Source organism: Halyomorpha halys, unplaced genomic scaffold (assembly GCF_000696795.3).
Source record: "Halyomorpha halys isolate HHAL.00 unplaced genomic scaffold, Hhal_1.1 Scaffold363.1, whole genome shotgun sequence".
Taxonomy (NCBI): domain Eukaryota; kingdom Metazoa; phylum Arthropoda; class Insecta; order Hemiptera; family Pentatomidae; genus Halyomorpha; species Halyomorpha halys.
The window spans coordinates 666,561-688,637 of NW_027106613.1; the positions used below are offsets into that span (position 1 = coordinate 666,561).

Below are 22,077 nucleotides of genomic sequence, written 5' to 3' on the forward strand. Positions count from 1 at the left end.
ATTGTTACTTATTTTTTATTCTTATCACTGTTTATTCAAGTTTATTTTATATTGATACTATTTTATGTCTTCCTTCCTTTTATTTATATGTAATTTCTTATCACTTTAATTTAACATAATATTCATCCTAACTTAAATTACCTTATTGTATCTTATTGTTGTAATATTCTCTGTTTTCTTTTGTTTCTTTTTAGCCCTGCAAAGTGGGGCGAAACGTCGGACATTAAAATAGTTATAAACTATTTATTCTTTTTTCACCGCTACCCTGACCATCTTATATTTAAATTTTTATGGTCAACTATATAATTATATTTTGTTTTAATAAGAGGTAATTTGATAATTGGTGTAGTTGAGACCGGATTTTTATGCATTAAAAATCATGCAGTAAAAACTCAAAATGTCTATACAACACCTAAATACTGCGTTAGTCATCAACTTTACTGTTTAATTTTTAATATTAATACATGAAAAGTTTACTTAACTTTTTTTTTTTGAATCGTGTTTATCAGTGTGTAAGCCTTTTAACTAATCTTAATTATATTTTGTTTTAATAAGAGTTAATTTGATAATTGTTATCGTTGAGACCGGATTTTTATGCGGTAAAAAAACCTAAAAGTTATAAAAATCATGCAGTGAAAACTTAAAATGTTTATACAACACCTAAATACTGCGTTAATCATCAACTTTACTGTTTAATTTATAATATTAATACATGAAAAACTTACTTAACTTTTTTTTTTGTTTGAATCAAATTAAACTCACTAAATAATCACATATATGGAAACATACATAAAAAACTACTCCACTTTGTTCAAATGCCTGAACTTTTAATTATAATTGAAAAACTGTGAGGAATCTTGATTGTATTTAATGATTTTATGTTCCTATTATGGAGAGTGGAATTCAATTTTTCAACTTCTTAAAACTACCTCAATTTTAAGTTTTAGAAAAACTAAGCACAACCACAATTTAGAAAGGAGTATTTGAAAATATTCTTCCAGGAAAAGTGCCGTTTTCAATATCCCCTAAAATTTCTTATAGCATACTCTTCTTCTGTGCTTTTCAATTGTGTGTTTACATATGAATTCACCATTAACCAAAAAAAGTAACAACAAATAAGTCAATGTTGAAAACTTTAAGAAGTTTTGATTAAAAATGTAAAGATATATTCATATTGATCAGACCAATTAATTTTTTTTATAGTTTGTATTTAAAATAAAATGCATAAGTAATATAATATAATAATATATAAAAAAATTAAAATTTCCATTATCATAACAAAGTCAGATGGAAGACATTGAGTGTTCTCTATAACTTGCGAATTCCAGAGAGACTTTTATAGTTACCCGAAACCTCTGGTTAATACTATTTCAAGAAAATTCGTCACTTGTGTTTATTCGTTTGTTTGTTTTTCTTAGGATAAGTTTATTAATGCATTCCTTAACTCCAAATTTGTCAATTTTAAACTTTAAATTAAATATAGAAAAAAATCTTAAAATTGAATCAAAATAAAAAAATATTGGTATACATTTACTTTTAAGTTTACAATATGAGAAATTTTGTTCAAGCATTAAATTGTATACAACAAAAATCAAAATTTATCCCAAAAAGAGCAAAATGTGCAATTGTGCAATAAAATTAGGGTTAGTTGAATCTTCTCCATGATTCAAATTTTTGTTAAGGTTTATTGGAATTTGAAGCTAGGGAACAAAAGATGCAATTGCATAAAAATCCAGTCTCTAATTATAAATTATTGAACAACTGCATCTACTAATTTTGTTATTGTATCTCAACTTTCTTATTTTTCATTTTATTTAAATGTTAGGGGTTTTAAAAAAATTGAAATTATATTAATTTACTGTGCTGTATGATATGACTATACAAGTTATCATTTTTAGGATCTGTTCTTCCAAAGCAACAACGCAAAGTGGATTCTTTGCGTAATAATATGCACAATTACAATAACCGCCATCACCATAGTCACGAGAAGCATAATTCAGTTCCTACAAGCCCTATCGAGACTGAAAGAGAAGCTAGAGGTAAAACAAATTCTGCCGGAACGTCGCCAACACCAGCATCTTCGTCTTACGTTGTCAGAACGTCTAAGTCCGAAGATCACCTTCAGTTCAATAAGGATTCTGTATCGACTGTTTCAATAGACATTGATGATGATGTTACGTCGTCACTCAATACCCTCTTAGATACAAGGTTATTTATACTTTTTTTTTTTGTAATTTAAAAACAATTGTAAACAAAAAATAAAAAAAAAAAAAATTATCATTAGGCTGACTACTACATTTATTTAACAGTCCAAACTCTGCATTTGTTAATAACAGATTATCTAAACATAAGCAGTATTAGTTGGACACAATTTAGTTTCGGACTATAACCAAACCAGTTTTGTATAATTTGTAAGTAGGTACTGTTAGTAGTAGTGAAATTTTACCAAATTTTAACTACACCATCATGGTCCCCTAAAGGTTTAGCAATAATAAACTCTACCCTTAATATTTATTGATATCCATACTAATATATAAAGCTGAAGAATTTTGAGCAAGCTATTTTCAGAAACTACTATTCCTATTTGAATGGCAGGACAGTTCTATGAGAACCTGCACAGAATGGGAAGATGTTTAGGTGGAAAAATAAGTAACATATATTTCTACGATATCCTGTAATTTTTTTTTTTAAATCCAAAAAAAAGACTAACTTGCCGGACATGACTTGTTAAATCTTATTTTATTTCAAAGTTTGATAACATATATTTATATTTCTATAACCTGATGATATTACTTTTCTAGGCAGGAGAGTGAAGGAGAAGACCAACGTATTGTATGGACGTACAATGCACCACTTTCTGATTCCTCCTCATCCCAAACCACCTCATCATCTGATAACGCATCTCCTAGAAGATCTGGATCTCCAGCTTCGCCGACTTCAGTATCCAGTTCTGTGATGTCATCTAATTCATCCGATTCTGACAAGGCTCGACTAGCTCCTACCACTACTGCTGCCCCTACTGGCGGTGATCTGTCACAATCGGAAGCCGTTTCAAATATTAGCTCACCAGATTTTCAGGAAGAGGATTCCGAAATCATCGCGAGAGATCTTGTTATGGAGGTGAGCGATCCAAGTGACAGTGACTCTACCCTACTCGTTAGTGAAACGAACAAGTCGAGGAGAAATAATGGGATCTCAGCCAAAGATGGAGACCATAGGATCGTCATACAGGCTAGTCAATCTATTACATTTGGTAGTTCGGCATCATTTCTTTTTTTTGATTAGTTTAGTGTATCTTTGATTGGAGATATTTCTTCTCATTTTGTATGCCACGATAATCCCTTTGTTCAATATTCATATAAATGAATAATTAATTGATATATTTACCTTTATTTTTGATCGCATTAAAATTAAGCTTGTCTAAAGAGGCTAACATACATTAATGCAAACCAAAGAGACTTATGTTTGAATCTAACGAGTAATAAGTTTCTATTATAAGAGTTAGTAATGGAAGTTATCTTCTCAGCTATTTGAAAATAAATAACTGAGTAGCTGCACAAAAAAAGTTATATTAATATTGATATTGTTAAATAAATAAGATTTTGTGTATTAGTGATCAAGAGGATTATGTAATCGATCGTAAGAATTTTTTTTCTTTTTCAGAATCCAGTATTAATTTTTATTCTATCAAAAATTTAATCATTAATTTTTATTAAAAAAAATTTTTTAAAAACTTAACTTGCATAGTATTTATCTGATTACGGTATTGGAAATTAAGCATTTATTTGCAATATTAACAAATTTTAACCCCCTCCCCTCACTCTGTATTTGGTTCAATTAAAATTGATACTGAAAAATTTTCAATAGCTGAGCTAACTTTTAATTCAATTCAATATTGAGCCCACCCTTCTAATGAATTTCAAATTTTCATACTTAAGAGTGGTTACCATTTTATGGTAAATGGTTTAAGATTTAAATAGTGTGTTGCTGATCTTCTAGATGGAATGGATCGTGTTAGCTTTATATACACTTGTCTACAAAGTCGACCGATCACTTACAAACTTGTTTAGAGAATGTTTCCTGACAATGTATGTAGACAGTAGTGTGTACACGTATTAACCTCATTTGTTTCTGAATTTGGCTGCTATTTGCATTTTATGAGATTTTGTAATGGGACCTCATTTCGGATGGAATATACTTTCAACACTGAAATTAAAAGACAGCAGGAATTTATGAAACTTCGACCATTTGATTTCATGCGACTTTGAATCATTGTCTCAGCTCTTAGGGGAAAAGATAATGGAAAATAAATTAAATGTGTAAAAACGATTTTAATATCTCTAAGATTTACTAGGAAATTGTGTTTTCTGGAAAGGGGGGGGGTTATCGTTCATGAGCCCATGTACACCTTTAGGATAATGAAGAAAGCTTATGTCACCATCTGTTCTTTTGGTACCTTCTTGTTCAGAATCTTGTGGTAGAAGTAATAGCTATTTGAGGTGTCTTGCTCTTCTTCACTTGATTACTTTTTCTCTGTTCCCAATGAGAAAGGGTTTTCAAATTGTGTATTTTTTATTCTATTTTGATCCAAGAGCTGGTCTGGAGAAACAAATTTGTCTTTAGATTGCCTAAATATCATAGCTAGATTGTAGACTTTGTCTTGGTACAGAAATCGCTCGAATTTGTATGAAAGTGTGTAAAAAGTTTTAGATTGTTAATTTTAGTCCTAAATTAGGAGTAAGAATTTAAAGAGTATAAGCTAAAGCCAAACAGTTCTGACAAATGCTTTTTTTTTTCTGTATTGTAAGTATTGACATTTAAAGAATTATTTCTAAAAGACCATTCGACTTTTTTTTTTTTTTTTTTTTGAAGTGTGAAAAAATAAACATAAAAATTTAAATTTATGTTCATAAGTTTTTTGTAAGAGGATCGATATTGTTTTTATATCAGTTTTGAGTTTTATCCTTGATTCTCAATATTGTTTGTTTCTTATATGAAATTATTAAGTAAGCACTTCACATCTGTTTACTTATCTTCCTCTCCAAAAAAAAAAAAAAGGACCCTAAAGAGGTAATAAAACAAAAAATCAACATGGAGTAAACGTGAGAATAGTATAGCATAAGTATTTGGGTTAGAATCGGAAGTAGGAATTTATTAAATGGCTGGCTGTTTTTCCACAGTTGACAGTGACCAACTAGCTATAATAAATGACATTTATAAATTTATTCAATAGTAATTTAAAATAAATTATTTTTTCAAGTCTTCAAACCCATTAAGTCTGGTTGAAAAAAAAAATAAAACAATTTTTTCCTGAAGAAAAGATATATCCAAATCTACAGTGAAGAAGTTATTAACTCTAAATATCTAGACTCATCAACTTCTTTACAGTAGCTATGGAAATATCATTAATACAATTTTGTTCCTTTTATTCATTTTGTTGTGTTGTAGTGAGTTAGATAAATTATATATTTTTTTTCATCTAATTTATAAAACAGATGATTATTTCAAATTTTGTTTCATATACAGGTTAAAGGTCCTGATAAACACAACGATAATATTAGCAGTAGGTCAAGTAGCCCGAGAAGATATTCACGACCAAATTCCAGGGATTGTGACTTGTATCAAGGAGATCATCCCATTGGCTATGAGGTTTGTTACAAGAACATTAATTTTGCTTTCCTGTAAGTGATTATAAGTATAACATGTGTGCTGTAAATTCATTCTCAATACTAACATAAATTTTCTGATGATATTATTACAATATTAAATGTAAATTGATTATTTTAATATATTGAAAAATAAATATTTTATTTTTTTATTTATTTTACTGTTTTACTTTCTTCTATTTGAAATTTTATATCTATAGTAGGAGTATTCATGATCTTTAGTTTAACATGTTAAAGCATATTAAATGGAAAAACTCATGTTAAATGGAGAGATATTTCCTTCTTTTACCATGTTAAAACGTAACATATAACATGGTTGAGAGTCTGTAAAATGGAGAATGACATCACACAACAGGCCAGCTGAGTTCATCACCATTTTGTTTGTTGTGTTAGGTCACTTGCTCGTAGTTTGAGTTTTCATTGTTTTGGATGTTTTTAAAACTAATAAAACAATGGATGACAATAATAATGATGTGATGACTGTTGTCAATTAGCTCATCTTGATTTTCTTCTTCACAAGTTACAAGATCAATAAGACACTCTGTATCCAATTTTTCACTTTTCACTCAATTTAGGCATGTAATAAATTACTTTAATCAAAACTTAAAAGTAAACAATAACATGAAGTTTTGGAAGGAAAGGTTATAAAACAAGTTGCTGGGAGATGTTACACATTTAACATGGTAAAACATTTCACATTTAACACATCATAAATACCCATAGTATTGTAAAAATCAAATAATTCCATCATTTTAGTTTAGATCTTTCTCTGTCTGAATAGTAATTATTACATTATTGCTTTTTACCCAGAATCAGGGCTATGTGTCATGTCTCTTGTACTAGATTATTCCAAAATATGAGATAAATAAATGAATTTTGGAATATATTCCTTGTGGATTTGTGGATTCCTAATTTTCCTTATACATCAGATTCAAATAATTCATTCACTAGAATGAGTTGGCCATTTTTCATTATTTAGTGGTGACTGGGGCTGAGGTGAATTAAAAATAAAGTATTTCGATAAAAGTAAACCAAAAAAATATTTTTTTTTTAGAAAAAAAGTGCTTTTAGTATGAACCCTTAAGTACTAATTTTCTATATATTATAAATTTTTGGAACCTAAAAATTTTATTTTTTGATTCCTATATAAATTCATATTTAAGGTGTGAAAAACAAATATCAACTTTATTGTAGAAAGATAGTGTTTGATAGATAGTTAGTCAATATTGACCGCCACCCGGAATATCTTCCTACAGTCTACTTCATACAGTCAACTATCTTCTTTCAATATGATTATCAAATTTATTTCTCTTATGAAATAATATTTTAAATCTCTTTGCGAGGTCAGTCAGTCCTAATTATTTCAATACTCTTCTCTTGTCAAGACATAGGGAGATAATAATATATCTATCAATTTATTTTAAGTGTAGAAATACAAAAATATATTTTTAATTGTATTAAATGAGTTTAAATTTTTACAAATTCACTAAAACCAAATAAAGCAATTAATAAAACCTATAAAGCAGGGCAAAAATATTTTTTTAGAAAAAGCAAGATTTGTTTTTAGCATTCTTAAAAACTGTTAAATACAAATTTTCATTAAAAAAAAAAAAAAAGTTATCTAGTCTTCAGAAAAATATATTCGGCAGATATTTACGATGTGGGTGAATTATTGAAACAATTTGGATTGACTGATGGTGAAGAGTGAGCCATATGAAATATTTTTTATGTTTTATGAAAGTTTTCTATGTAGCTTTAGAAGGTTTTTATATATTTAGAGGTTTATTTATTTATTTTTAATAAATAATATAATATAAATATTCATCAAACTTATTATTATAAGCTCTGTTCAGAAGTAATTTTCTATTATTTACTATTTAAATTTTAAAAAATTACATGATACAAATGTATTATATGTCAATAAATTTTATGATTATATTATAGATATAATTTGTAACATAATAAATTACTATGACTATAAAATACAGGCTCTTGAAGATGTGGATGATGAAAGCTTGATGCACCTAACTGAAGGAGCTGCAAACTTGGCTAAATCTATTTCTCCGCCAGAAGAAGAAAGCGATGTCGATTCTCTGCACAGCTATCACTACAGCCCGAAAGCGGTGGATATACCTTCTGCAGTAAGGCTTGCTAAAAGATTGTATACTTTGGACGGGTTCAAGAAATCTGACGTTTCACGACATCTCAGTAAAAAGTGGGTATTCATTATTTATGTTTTTTGTTGTAATTAGTGTTTTTTAAAAATTTGTTTGAGCATTCATGGTAATCTCATGGTATTTAATGTAATACAAAGAAAAATTGGCCTTGCCTCTTTCATAGGGTTATCAAAACAAGTTTATTTTAATGACAATACTTTTTCATTTCATAGTGACGTTATACTAAGACACAAACTTTTGGACCACTGAGTTGTTCATTTTTTATGAAATGAACTATAGAACAATTATATTTAATTCACACCATCATATAGAACTATTAACATTTTATAACAGTTTTACATTATATAGTGTAACAAGGTTGTCTCATTCGGTCGAGAAACAATAGATAACCGATTGATTTGATCGCTCAATTCAAGAATGATGTTTTATTCGGTGTGAAAAAGGTTACGAGTGCAGTACAGTGTTATTGAGAGGTTAGTTGATTTTGCGAATGTTCTTTTGAGGCTATAAAGAAAATATTTTGTTGGCTCCTTAATAATAATGGTTCATGCCGTTTTATAATTTCAGGCGCTTTTTAAATATTGCTCTATTTAACTATTTTAAAGTCTCTTCCCGTTTTACGCAAATATTTCAAAAGTGATATAGCACAGACGCTCTCCTGGGGTCTTAGCGAGGTGGGTCTGGCGGGGAAGGATTGCTTTTTTTTTTAGTGTTATGATCTCTTGTGAGATTGTGACATGTCGTACATCGACCAACCTACTCGCTATAATAGTCTGTTTGAAAAGTGAGATAAGTAAGGCTACCATGGACGGCGGGATTGGAGGGTTTCATGCCCTTGATTTCGATTTTTTTTTAAATAATTAATTTTAAAAAAAAGTGTATTGTTCTGGTCCAGTCAATCGATTTTATCTGAAAATGTCTGAGGGTTAAATTGTAATTACTGATTTATTACTAAGCTAATTTCTATATAATTTTCCATATTTAATTAGTTCTGTCACATATTCAGTCTTTTGGCATTGAAAACAATATGGAACATTACCACAATTTTTTTTTTCTTTGGCCCGGAAGGAAGTTACGCTACAATATATTTAACATATTTGTAAGATTTCAGCCTTAATTCATTGTCCATTTTCAAATAGAATCCTCTTCATCCCAGTTATATTATTAAAAGATACTTTATGTAGAAAACTCATGGAAGTACTTGTAATTATTTTTAAAAAACTATTTTTTTTTTTTCATCTCTTATTCTCAGCTGTTATTTATCTCTAAAATATATGAATGAATATTATTCATAAATTCTTTTTTAAAAACTATATCATTGTTAAAATTATATAAGCTAAAAAGTTTTGTTTTTCAAATGAGGCATTATCATGGACAATTGTTTCCATGATAAACAAATATTGTTTCCATGATGAACAAATATCTATGGAACTTTACTAACTAGGCTGAATGACCTCTGTTTTATACCTAACTCCTTTAGAAACATTCTTAAAGTATCCAAGTTAATCAAAGACACTACATTAACTTCTGGACTACTGAGAAGTTCATTTTAATAGTTATTTCGTTCATCACTTTATTAATAAGTAATAATTTATTATGACATCGTATTTAACTAAATTTTTTAATCAGTAATGACTTCAGTCGAGCAGTAGCGGAAGAGTACCTCAAGTACTTTACGTTTAGCGAGGATACGCTGGATGCTGCGCTGAGGAAGTTCTTAACACAGTTTTGTTTAACTGGAGAAACTCAGGAAAGGGAAAGAGTTCTAGTCCATTTTAGCAAGCGCTATCTCGACTGTAATCCAGCTGTTTTCAGCTCTCAAGGTTAGTTTTTTTATTTTTTAAATTAACTTTTTATCTTATAATTGTATGAAAAAAGCACCATCTCCTGACTCACAATACCCTAAACATATACTCAGCTATCGCTAAAGGTTGCTTAGCAATTAGTGATAAGAAGCACTACTTGATTGAAACCATTTGTCAACTCCCAAGGGTCCTATAGAAGTGATATTACCATCTAGCTCCTTATAACATTATCCATCCCTTAGAAATTAGGTACAACCCTTTACAATCAATCATTAAGAAATTTCTTATATGTCCTGTTTGAGTTTCCTGTACAACTAGATAGTGTATAAATAAGGATAAATGTCAATAATTGTTTTTGATATTTACAGATGCTGTGCATACTTTAACATGTGCCATAATGTTGCTCAATACGGACTTGCATGGTCAGACAATCGGTCGTAAAATGACATGTAACGAATTCATCGATAATTTAGCAGAATTAAATGATGGTGAAAATTTTCCTCGAGAGATATTGAAAAATCTTTATCAATCAATCAAAAATTATCCTTTAGAATGGGCTGTGTAAGTTGTTACAAACTGTATCTATTCTGAAAAAGGTTATTTATTTATTTTTTAAATTTGTTTAATGTTTTTTGTTTTACTTTTTAATCAGGGATAGTGAAACTGACGAACAACCATCTGTGAAACCTGGACCTGAAAATCAAACTGGAAATACTATCGTCCAGACTGCCAAAGGGTTATTTGACGTACCTTCTTCTGCCCCTGCGATAGAATATAAAAAGGGATATGTCATGAGAAAGTGTTGTGTAGAACCAAATGGGAAAAAAAGTAATTATTTTAAACTATATGTGTGTTGTGTGGTTGCGTACAAATTATTTATTCAGTCTTGTATGTAGGCCAGAACTTTCTCTTTAATTATCTAGAATTTAAGCCTTTTTTTTTTCTTTTTGGATATCATGCATCAACACTTATGAACAGCTTGATTGAATTCAATAAATTTTTTACATTAATTTATTTTTAAAAAAACTTAGTATTGAATTAGTCCCCTCTTCTTTAGTTCTGCCCCATTAATCCATATGCTTTATATTTTATTTATTTGGTATTTTACTTTGAATCTCTAGCAGCTTAATAAAATATTTTTTAGACAAATTTAGAATTATTTTGTACTATCTTATTCCAATAAATTTGTTTTTTCAAGCAGAATAAGAACAGTAGATTTTTGATTGTATTAAACGAGTTAAAATGTATTAAAAATTACAAAAACAAAAAAATACTTTCAGCAAAGGAGGCCAAAAGAATTTTTTTAAGGGAGAATCAAGTCAGATTTGTTTTAAGCATCTTTTGGAACTGTTAAATATGAATTTGATTAAAAATAAAAAATTAAACATTTTTGAACTTGATTTGCGGAAGTTAATATTTATACTGCCCATTGTCCTGTGTTTGGCTGGCAGGGGCAGCGGTAGCAGCGTGGTAACGTGCCAGACTACCAATTCACAGGCTCTCGGATCGAATCCCGGTCCCACCCGGGCTTTTTTCAAGCACAAAATAATGCAAAACTCACTGACAACCTCCCCCTGGGCATTTGTGAGGCCCGTTAGCCACCCTAGAACCTACCCTGCGAAAACCACGTTAAGAAACGCTCAAATGTATTTCCTAATATTAGGAATATTACATCCTAATATTAGGAAATACATAGCGCGAGGACTTAGGCCTCCATGGTCTGTTGCCCATAGAATAATAATAATAATTGTCCTTTGTTCAAGAAATAAATTTATTACACCCAATCTTATCCAAATCCAACATTACTATAACTGTTACAAGCTGAATTTACACTCTCCAGTTCTAAATTGTCCACATTGGTCTGGTTTGTTGTATTTTTTACAGTTTAAATAGCCCTAAATCACTCATAAGTTTCGTGTTGATTGGGGGAATCATATTGTTGAAGTTATTGAATTTTTTTTATATTTTTGAAAAAACAAAAACAAACGAAGGCCTTAGCAAATGCCTTTTGGGGGATTATTGTTATTGTCCAATAATATGTATGAAGATTGTATTCTTTTAATGTCATGAAGAGATAAGGATTCCTCGAGATTCTCGATGCCTATTGTGTGATAATAATCTATTACAACAATGCAATTTAGTATTAAACAATAAGATTAAAAAAATATAGCTATTTATGTATATATCAATTTAATTGATTAATTAATTAATTAATTAACAAAATTTTAGCTCCACTTGGGAAAAGAGGTTGGAAAATGTATTATTGTACACTTCGAGATCTCGTTCTCTATCTTCATAAGGATGAGCATGGCTTTCGTAAAACTCAACTCAGTGACAATCTTCACAATGCCATTAGAATACACCATTCGTTAGCTACTAAAGCTACCGACTACACTAAAAAACTCCACGTTTTCAGGCTCGAAACTGCTGATCAAGCGGTTTACCTGTTTCAGACTAGGTATGTTCAACTCTCTACCTTAGCCATTTTAAGAAAATAAAACTCAATTTGAGTCCTATGATGTCCTTTCTCTTGAAAGTTATTTCTTAAAAGAAAAAATTCCAATTTAAGATGTTCATTATTGTATTTATTATCATGTTTTCAAATATGTCATTACTTATTGATTCTATCAATCACTTAATGTTCTTAATTAAGTCTTGTTTTAGTTGTTGAAAATGATCACTTCTTATGTTTATCCCATTATAGTTATTTTTTTTTAATAATAATCAATAATGTCTCCTATTTTTTAGTGATTCGAAGGAACTTCAATCATGGATAGATACCATAAACTTTGTGTGTGCCAGCTTTTCTGCGCAACCTTTGCCAGGTGCAGTCGGTTCTCAGAAGAAATTTCAAAGACCTCTTCTTCCTTCAAGTCATACAAAAATGAATCTTGTAAGTTTTCAGTAGTTTATTTTAAACTAATTAATGTCAAAGATTAAGAAATTGAGATTTTGTATATGATAGTTTATTTGTTTTATGAAACTATCAGGCAAGTGTATTAATATCCTTGTTGAATTGGTTTACATTTGTATGACAAAAAAATAAAATAATAAATTTATTGTAAAATTGCCACTCAAACGAGCCATCAGAGCCGAAGTCTTCCTACTCTCCTTGTCCCATAAATTCTTTCGTCCAGGATCATCCTAGAAATCTGATCCTAGGTCTTTCTTATTATATGGCCTGCCACTGAAGCTGTCCCACTTTGACCACCCTTACAATATAACACAGTTATGTGGATTATTTTTAATGTAATTTAACAAGTGGTTACTTTTTATGTGAGGGCTATTGATTACTAGAAAATCAACACAAACAGGCACCCGAAAATATTCTTATAATTAAATATCAACTTTATTAGCACAATACAGTGCAATTGAATTTATGTTTAGAGCAAGTTATGGATTTCTTATCTTGATGATAGCTTAACAACTGGATGCACATCCTACCTGTTGACCCGTTATTCCCAAAAGTTTTTCGCCAAGGCACCCTTTTTTGACTAAAAATATTTCACGGCAATCTTGTTAGCATAATTTCGAAGATGAAGCTGACATGTTGACTGTTTGGAACAATATATTATTTTGAATACTGTATCTTCTTACTGATAAAAATTGGTTAGCTCACTATTTGATTAAACAAAACTAATTATCAATATTTAGAATAAAAATGAAATTCAACATTATATGGCTTAATTAAACTATTTATTTTTATTTAAAAATGGATATATTATATAGTATTTATTTATTTTTATTTGGCAGAGAGAGCAACTTCGTGACCACGACGCCATGGTTCAAAAATTAGAAAGTGAACTCGAAACCCACAGGCGGCACCCGCCTGAAAGAGGTGCCAAACAGTTAGCTCTTTACAATTTTAGGGAAAAAGATAACTATCTACAATATGAGGTAAACAAATTCCATTATTTATTTATTTTTTAAATTATTTTTATTTTAAATAGAAAATAATCTAAGAAAATTTAATTTGTTCATGGCCGGGGTCAAAATTAAAATATTATTTTTACTCAATGTTTTTTTTATAATGTTGATCGCGGCCCTTGTACATCTTAAATGAATTACTATATGGTTATTTATTCAGTACAGCAGTTGAAATTATAATTATTTGAATACATAAACTACCAGTGAAATGTGTTTTGATTAGCTACTTTTTAGAATTTATTTACTTTAAATATTTTTGGGGAGCAGAGCAGCTTAGTGAGTAATGGAGCTGTGCTACTTACTTGAAGGGCTCAGATTCGAATCCTGGTGTAGCGTATAATTATTTTCTGTTTCACTGAGTCAGCCCCGTGGGTTCAGGGAGTGAGGAAATAGTGGAATTAGTAGGAAGGATAGAACCACTTCAACTTGGCATAATATATTGGGTTATATTATCTATTTGGGTTAAAATCTTGGGTGATCTTAAAAACAAATCGTATCGAGCAATTCATAAAACATGTTCAGTCCAAAGGCCTGTTGTTTTGGTTTTGGGGGAGTTTAAGATGGGGAGGATTTATAATCAATAATTTTATTATTGAAATAGCCAAAGGGGTGCCATTTATTGGCACAATTATCAACTGGCATCTGTGTCAGCTATGAAGAAGAGAAGAAACTGTCACCTCATGGGTCTGGACAAACTACCGAAAAGCAAGGACAACTGGCTAGAGGAACCGGCTCCGACCGTGGCGCAGGGAGCACATAGCCCAGAGGCTGGCACCTCTATCTCCAGTAGATCACAGAACAGGGGACCCATCCCACATGGGGCATAATATGATCAAATCAAGTGAGCGAAGCATGCCTTGCCATCAACAACCCAGTGCACTACAAAATGGTGACCCCCTCATTATCATCATAATCCAGTCTCGTCTCAGCATCGTAATTACTATTCGATAATCCAAATTTAATTTAATTCACTAACCATATTAAATTATTTCTGGCTTACTCCCGTCTACCATAATTATTCTTTAGTTCAGTACTTCTATTTCAATCATTCATTCTGTTATATTACGTTACTAAAGCTCTTCTGAAATGGATAATTTCAAATTGACTTCAGAGCTGATTTCCCCCATACATAAGCAAGGAAAGGTCTGGTCATAACAAGACATTTAGGTTTAGCTTTGAGTTCACTCGAGAGACAGCCATAGATATACTTTAGTATACCAGGCACCCATAGTCAAAGTGGTGGAAAACAAGGGAGGAAACTAAGAATTAGTGGTTTTTAAGTGGAAGAAGATAACAGAGTCTATTAAATTGTTTAAGGATTGCTATGGTTTAATGGAAAAATTAGGAGATGTTTGGTTTCCTGGATAAAGTTTGGTCAAAAGTGACTCTAAGGTTTTTGACTGACATGTGGAATGAGATTGGAGTACTGTTCAAGGTAACATTGGGAGGTCCTGGAATAGATTTAAGGAGAGAGAGGGAGATCTGATTATGATGACTTTAGTCTTTTCAGTGTTTAATGTAAGTTTATTGTTGGTTGCCCGAGTGCTTATACTATCAACATTGCTTTTTATATATATATAAACCACATCCTTGGCTGGCAAAAACCTGAATTTGAAATACCAAAATTGGGTTTTAACATGGCTCCTCCATTCATGAGACATCAAAATTTGGTGTATGACAGGAAAAGGAGGTGGTTTTATGGTATTGGGCCCATTATTTAATTATAATTTTTTTAAAATATATACACTCAATTCTTTTTAGTAGAATAGTATATTTATTTTGATTGTTTACCTGTTGACAGATAAAGAAATACAAGACATACGCTTATTTACTAAGATCACGAATGTCTCAGCTGCCAGATATGATAGAAGGCTCGTTAATAGAGAGCATCGGGGAAAGCGTGGAAGAGACGGGCGTAGATGGCGAACGAAGAGGCAGGTATACTTACAGAGCTCCGGACCTGGGCTGACGGTTCATTTCTGCCTGCATTCTTTAATACATTGCAATTATAAAAACTCTTATCTCACTTCTTAGCCATTCGAAAATGACTCTGATATTGACTTTTCTGTTGTGCGAAGATGAAAATAATGGAGGAGTTGAGAAGGATTTGAGCAATTAAGCTGTTTTAAGTCTTTTCAAAGGCTTTAAATGTACATTCCTAGTCGTTACCAATCTCACCTAGTTAGTATAGTTGTTAAATGTTTATCTTTTGTACAAATATGTTCAAAGGAATGCCTATAATTGAGGAAATAGCTGAAATTATTTATAATTATTGTTGAAAATTCTATTAACGATGTTTAGCTCGCATATGTTATATTCTATTCTTTTCTAGCCTTTATCTATACAGTCAATCATAATGAAATACTAGTTCTCCTCCCCTCTCTAACATCACTTTTTTTTTCATTTTCATTTTTAATATTCAGTGAAGTACAAAATTAAGAGACGGGGAATTTTATATTTTGACTTTTGTTTACAACTTTTTTATATGCATTCGCAAATTAATTCTCAATTAAAACATATTTGCAATTAGTTGTAATTTCTCTAAAGTAGATCTAAGTAATGGATAAGTACAAACTGAGTAAATATTTAGCATTTTTGGATATTCTCTGCACCTTTTTTTACTTAATTATATTATTATTGTTTATTTATTTTTAGAATGTTTAAGTGTATTCTCAATGCTCATTCAAATTAATGAATTTTTGTTCCTCTGATTTTCAAAGTTATGCTGCTCACATAGAACAAACTTCCCGAATAATTTTTTTTTTTCTTCTTTTTCTATTAAGGAAAAAATACCAAGACTGATGTATTTATACCGGAGGCATTTGCGCCACTTGTTTCTTTTTATTTTTTCGAGTATAGCAGTACTGTGCTGATGATTTGAAAAGAATGGCTATTTAGATCTGAAATCAAATTACCTAGAATCTATTTAGTGAAGAATTTCATTTTGTAATTAGAATCTGTTGAAATGAAATTATGATCTAGATTATGAAAAATTAGGAAACAAAACTTATTGAGGTCTTTATTAATTTGATCTATGTTAATTTTGTAAATGTATTCATCCCCATCTCTTATATTTTTCGATATTTGTAGCTGACATTTTGTTTCATTTTATTTTTTAAAATAACTTACCTTACCATTTCTTATTTCATGTTTTTGTTTGAACCAGTGTTAATGAAACATTGATATTTTATCAACAAATTCTTAGAAGTTTTTTTATTTTTGTTGGGGCAAAAAAGTATTTTAGTTATTTGTTTATTATTTATCGTTCCCATTGTATTGATGGGAATTTAGTAATTAAATTTGAACATTAAATTTTATTCTCACTTATAGAAATTGTATTTTACTGGTGCCATTCCAAATGATTATGAATTAGCAGGTCATTAATGTTTATTAATTTTTTCTTAAGTGCACATTCAACAATATTTCATTTTAATAAATTTTGAAGAATATATTTCAGTCTATATAAAAAATAAAATAAATTTAAGTAATATGATTTTTCAATATTGTTCCTTGCAGATCTTGATGTTATATAAAATAATAAAAATTGTTAACTATAATGATATTATGATTTCAAGATAATGAATTTTTTTAAATCTATACCTTTTTTTAATATATATATATTTTGTTGGTTTCAATGTATCTTAAATGAATTACCAAGTAATGTCATAATTTGTACTCTTGTGTTGTAATATTTTTTCTTTATTATATAATTTAATTTTTAGAAAGTGCAGGCTCTGAGTGGTGGTGATCAAATTTTAACTAATACCAAGTCAACTTGTAAAGAAAATATATTTAATTTTTTTTTTTTAACTTTTAAGTTTTGTAGAGGCATATTAAAATATAAATACAAACGAATCGATATGAAATTTATTACAAGATATCAAGAATATATTAACTGTAAATGTATCTGGAGATATATTTGTTACTGTGCAAACTATCCATGAGCAGGGTTTGGGTAAAGGTGTTATTTATGATGTAATAGTGGGGACCACTAAATAATTCACATCTGATTCTAATTTTTATTTCCATTTATATATTTTAAATATGTATTAATGTAGAAAATTCATTTAATTTATTTAGCAACCTTCATTCTTTTTGACAACATTCAGTTTGTATATTTAATTCCTAGTCGTTAGGAAGTTAATTTGTCAAATCTTTGCATATTTAAACATTTTGACATGACCGGAAAGTAAATTATAATGCATATCCTTCAAGAGAAAACTTTTTATTTCTAAGTTTGTGAAAACAACATAAGACCTTCCTGTAAACTGCAGAGAATATTTTGTTCAACAAATTCTTATATAACATACTCAACAAAATGATTTTGGGCTTCTGTGAATCAAGCCCAAGAAATCAAGAATAAGAAAAAGTAAACAACTTTTGTCGGTCAAGTTTCTTTCCATTAGCCATTCAGTAGACTGAATTACAATTTGCGGATAATAAAAATATACAATTTGTATTCTTAGGTACCTACTTAGCGTATGGGAGACATGAATCCATATTAATTTTCAAAATAAAAGACAATTATTATATGATTAAGAGCATTCATTAAAAGCTTTTTAGGGAATTCCCTTTTTAGTTCATGTTCATGTTCTGGAATAGATACTCTTAATTCTTGTTTTTAAAAATTTTCAATTTAGATTTATTTGAGGTATGTTGAAATTTGAATCGCATTACATTACCGCACTAATTATATATATAACAGAAATCATATATAATATATAAAGTTATATATATTTATAAATGTACAAAGAATGACTTTTCTTGGTTATGTCATCTCAATCTGAATTTGAAACCATTTTTATCAATATAAATATAGCATATAGACAAAATACATTATGGTGATTACTATAAAGATGAATAATTTCATATTGATAACTGTTTTTAAACCGAATTTGGTTCGTATTACTTATTGAAAAGCCTTTATCCAAAACATTTATTGAGCTTAAATTAGTGATCAACGTTATTGTTTTTCTGTTGATTAATAATATTAAGAACAAATTCTACAGTGTCAAAGTCTGTCGTTTACAACATTACGAAAAGGTGCCTCGAAGTAAAGTATGTATTTTTGGACTAAGGCTTTGTGAATAAGCACCACTAAAATTAATTTAGGAATCTAGATATTTATCTAAGCTGTTACAAACTTAGAACATTTAATCGTGAATATTTAAGTATATTTTTCTTAGCAATAACATTAATAATTCTTTCAGAAAAAAAAAACTAAAGAATAGTACGATGTACGGTATTCGATTTACCTGTTTTATTTTTATATTTGTAAACTATCTTGGTAGAGTGCATTTACGGCATAAAAATGTAATAACGAAGGCTGTCATATTAACTAGTTTATGTTGACTTTATTATTGCTTTTTTATTTTAATTGTGTTCATCAAAGAAAATTATGATGAGCCTAAAAGAAACATAGAATCTCTAGGTTGCATTTTCTTAATATACTATGTAAAAGGTTTATTAATGTAACTTCTAAATGTTTACTGCCTGTTATGTATATTTTTTTTTTCATTTTTACTTGTGTAAATACATTTGTATATGTGTTATGTTAATACTGAGTTGTACATTTTTGAAAATACTCATTTAATATTTATTAATGTCTAATTTATTGTTTTAGAAGTATTAAGGTTATAGTGAGTTGTTTTTTCTTATTATTTTATTTTTTTATATTATTATCGGAACATTAATTTATAAATTTTCTTTTTTGTTTGTATAAAATTATGATAAATTTTTTTTTTCAATATATTTTCTGCCCACCTTACATTGTATTTATTTAAGGAAAAGTTGGATTATAACCGTATTAGAATGAAAAAACTCTACGTAGAAATATATATATATCTGGTAGCATTAAACCTTACATAATGTAATAGATTGTACAGAATATTTTTTTTTTTTATTTTGTTCAAATATTTAAATCTTAATCTTTTATTAAACAAATTTTATGTGTAAATTTGTACATATATGTATGAAATATATGTATAAATGTAGAGGTACGTACGCTGGTATGTGTATGTGTGTATATATATTTATTTATAAGGAAATATATAAGTATACATGCATACATGCACTCTTAACTTATATTTCCGTATATACGAACCCATGTATTAATAATATCTTGTCCTTTTATCCAACAATCTTATTTTGAAAAAAAAAAATTAAGATATACTTTAGATTTTTCAATAAATAAATAAAAAATGTTCTAAAAAGTTATTTGTGCCAATATTTTGTGGCTGTATTGTAATATCTCTATTAAAAAAAATTATGAATGTCTTCAGATAATAGACAGAAATTTGACCAATGTTTATATGTTTCAGTGTAAAATATTATATATAATTAAAAATAATTGCAATTAATTAATCAATTAATTTTGCAATGTCTTTCACATCATATGTATGTGTGTGTGTGTGCGCGTGTGTGTATGCATACATACACATGCACATGTTTTTCTGATGCCCTTATTAATTTAAAGTTGTTAAAGTAGACTGTTTATATAAATAGGGTATCTAGCACTGCAATATAAATTAATTTTTAGGAAACGTATGTCTGTATTTAGATATAGCAGGCATAGCAAAATTGATCAGAAGGATCTTCTTATATTAAAAACAAAATTTAAAAATAACAGAAAAAAATTGCATTTATTTATTGGTTCCTCATATTTTTAGATCAAATTGACTGCAGTATTCATTAATCGTTGGGAAGTAATAGCCTGTAATATGTGATTTCAGCTATTTATTTGACTTAAGTATTATCTAAGTATTAAATTATACAGTGTCAAGATTTTTCATTGAATGGCTCTGTTAGACGCTGTATTATTTATTATTAATAAAATTCCTTTACATAACTTTGTTTTTTTTATTTTAATGGATTTTACTGATGATATTTTAATTACTAATTAGTGCTTACAAAGTTATAACTTCTGCATTTTCTTGTTTATCTAAACTTTTTACCTTACAAATTAAATTTTTCACTTGATTTCCTTAAAATTTATTTTAAAAATTATTATTCTTTCCTGCCTTTCTTCTCATTCTTTTATTTTTTTCAAATAAATATTTTTTTGATAATATGAATGAAGATACTTGGAAAAAACTGGATATGTAAAATTGTTTTCAAAATTGAGTTATTGGTGGCTAAAGATGAAGGATAGCATTATATGTTCTTGAGGTGAAATATACAAAAAAACTGTTCTATAGCTGTTAAAGATAGGTTTGAGAAGTATCTACTAGTAGAAATAGAAAGTAATTTCGTTGCATACTTGAGAAAACTAGGCGATATCCACAAATTAATGAACTCTCAACAATTGACTTAAAAATTCAAAATGATTCACTCATTTAAAATCAAAAACTGTTTTTTGTTGGTGTCATCTAACTGAATCATTTTTTTTCTCACATTCGAGTTTTTCCCATATGTATGCAAATGATCTAATCATATTTTAATCTTGTAACAGTTGTATTTGTATTATATTAAAAAAAAATAAATTAAGAGGAAAATGAAATGATTAAACATGTTATTCTCTGAAGAAGTCCTCTGTAACATTAGGAGAAAATATCAGAAGGGAAATAAATGGGACCAGCAAAATAGTTTATTAGATCGGAGAAAAAGTTTATACTAAATTAATCACTTCAACATTGGGAAATAGACAAAATTGAACTGATTGAGTTGTCATCTTTGTTTCAATCTGACAGCCCTGACGAAGCCCTGCAAAATGGAGCAAAACATTGGTTAATAATAAATAGTTTTCTTCTACTATTTTGATACCTTTATTGAACACCACTGGGACTATCTTCCTACAATAATGTTTTATATTTCAACAGTTTATTATACTAATATTAATCAATTACACTAATGAAAAACACCAATAAATAAATATGATTGCAAAGTTATACATCATTCTAAATTATGAACAAGAATAATGAATGAGAAATTTTAAAATTATAGTTTAACCAACTGCCCAAAGAAAGTTCAAAATAATAGTTCTAATGATGGCCACAAGAGGTCAGCACCATCTAAAGAGCCATTTCCAAAGTGAAACTTTCACAGGAAAATTTTTGATCTGTAATAGGAGAGTAGGATATTGCAGGAGCTCAATTGATCACATTCATGTTGGAACAAAACTCCTGACCCCTGTTGGAACAGTGATTGAGTTTGTGTAACCTCCTACTCCCCTATTACAAAATTTAATTTTTCTGCTAAAATTCGACTTCAGAAATACCTTTTTGGATGGTGGCCTCTTGTGGGTCTCATCTGAACTATTATTTTCTACCTTTCTTGATTTGTGGTGTTGTATGTAGTCGTTTAGATAAACTTTTATTTTAACATTTTGATTGGTATACGTTATTTTTATTATGTTAAATTTATGATAAAACTTTCATTAATACTCAGTGGGGCCACCTTTGGCCCTTAATACACATTCATTGAGGATGTTGTGCCATTGAATTAACAAATTTTTGCGTCAATGGCAAAGGAATTTTTTCTTACTTCTGGTAATAAAACTTTTTA

General features: G+C 29.0%; 1 protein-coding gene across 12 annotated transcripts in view; it reads left to right on the forward strand.

Moving 5' to 3' along the window:
* Positions 1-20,422, forward strand: part of LOC106681751 (Exchange factor for Arf 6) — a 37,822-nt gene extending 17,400 nt beyond the window's left edge. For 10 of the 12 annotated variants that reach the window (XM_014422221.2, XM_014422227.2, XM_014422232.2 and 7 more), the window contains 11 exons: positions 1,899-2,208; positions 2,802-3,231; positions 5,527-5,649; positions 7,655-7,881; positions 9,473-9,666; positions 10,017-10,209; positions 10,301-10,476; positions 11,878-12,106; positions 12,397-12,541; positions 13,402-13,545; positions 15,377-20,422. In XM_014422221.2, coding sequence (XP_014277707.1) covers positions 1,899-2,208; positions 2,802-3,231; positions 5,527-5,649; positions 7,655-7,881; positions 9,473-9,666; positions 10,017-10,209; positions 10,301-10,476; positions 11,878-12,106; positions 12,397-12,541; positions 13,402-13,545; positions 15,377-15,544 — 2,339 coding nt within the window. In that variant the 3' untranslated portion in view covers positions 15,545-20,422. The remainder of the gene's footprint in view (positions 1-1,898; positions 2,209-2,801; positions 3,232-5,526; positions 5,650-7,654; positions 7,882-9,472; positions 9,667-10,016; positions 10,210-10,300; positions 10,477-11,877; positions 12,107-12,396; positions 12,542-13,401; positions 13,546-15,376) is intronic. The other 2 variants (XM_014422222.2, XM_014422223.2) reach the window with 2 other exon arrangements.
* Positions 20,423-22,077: the final 1,655 nt, after the last annotated feature.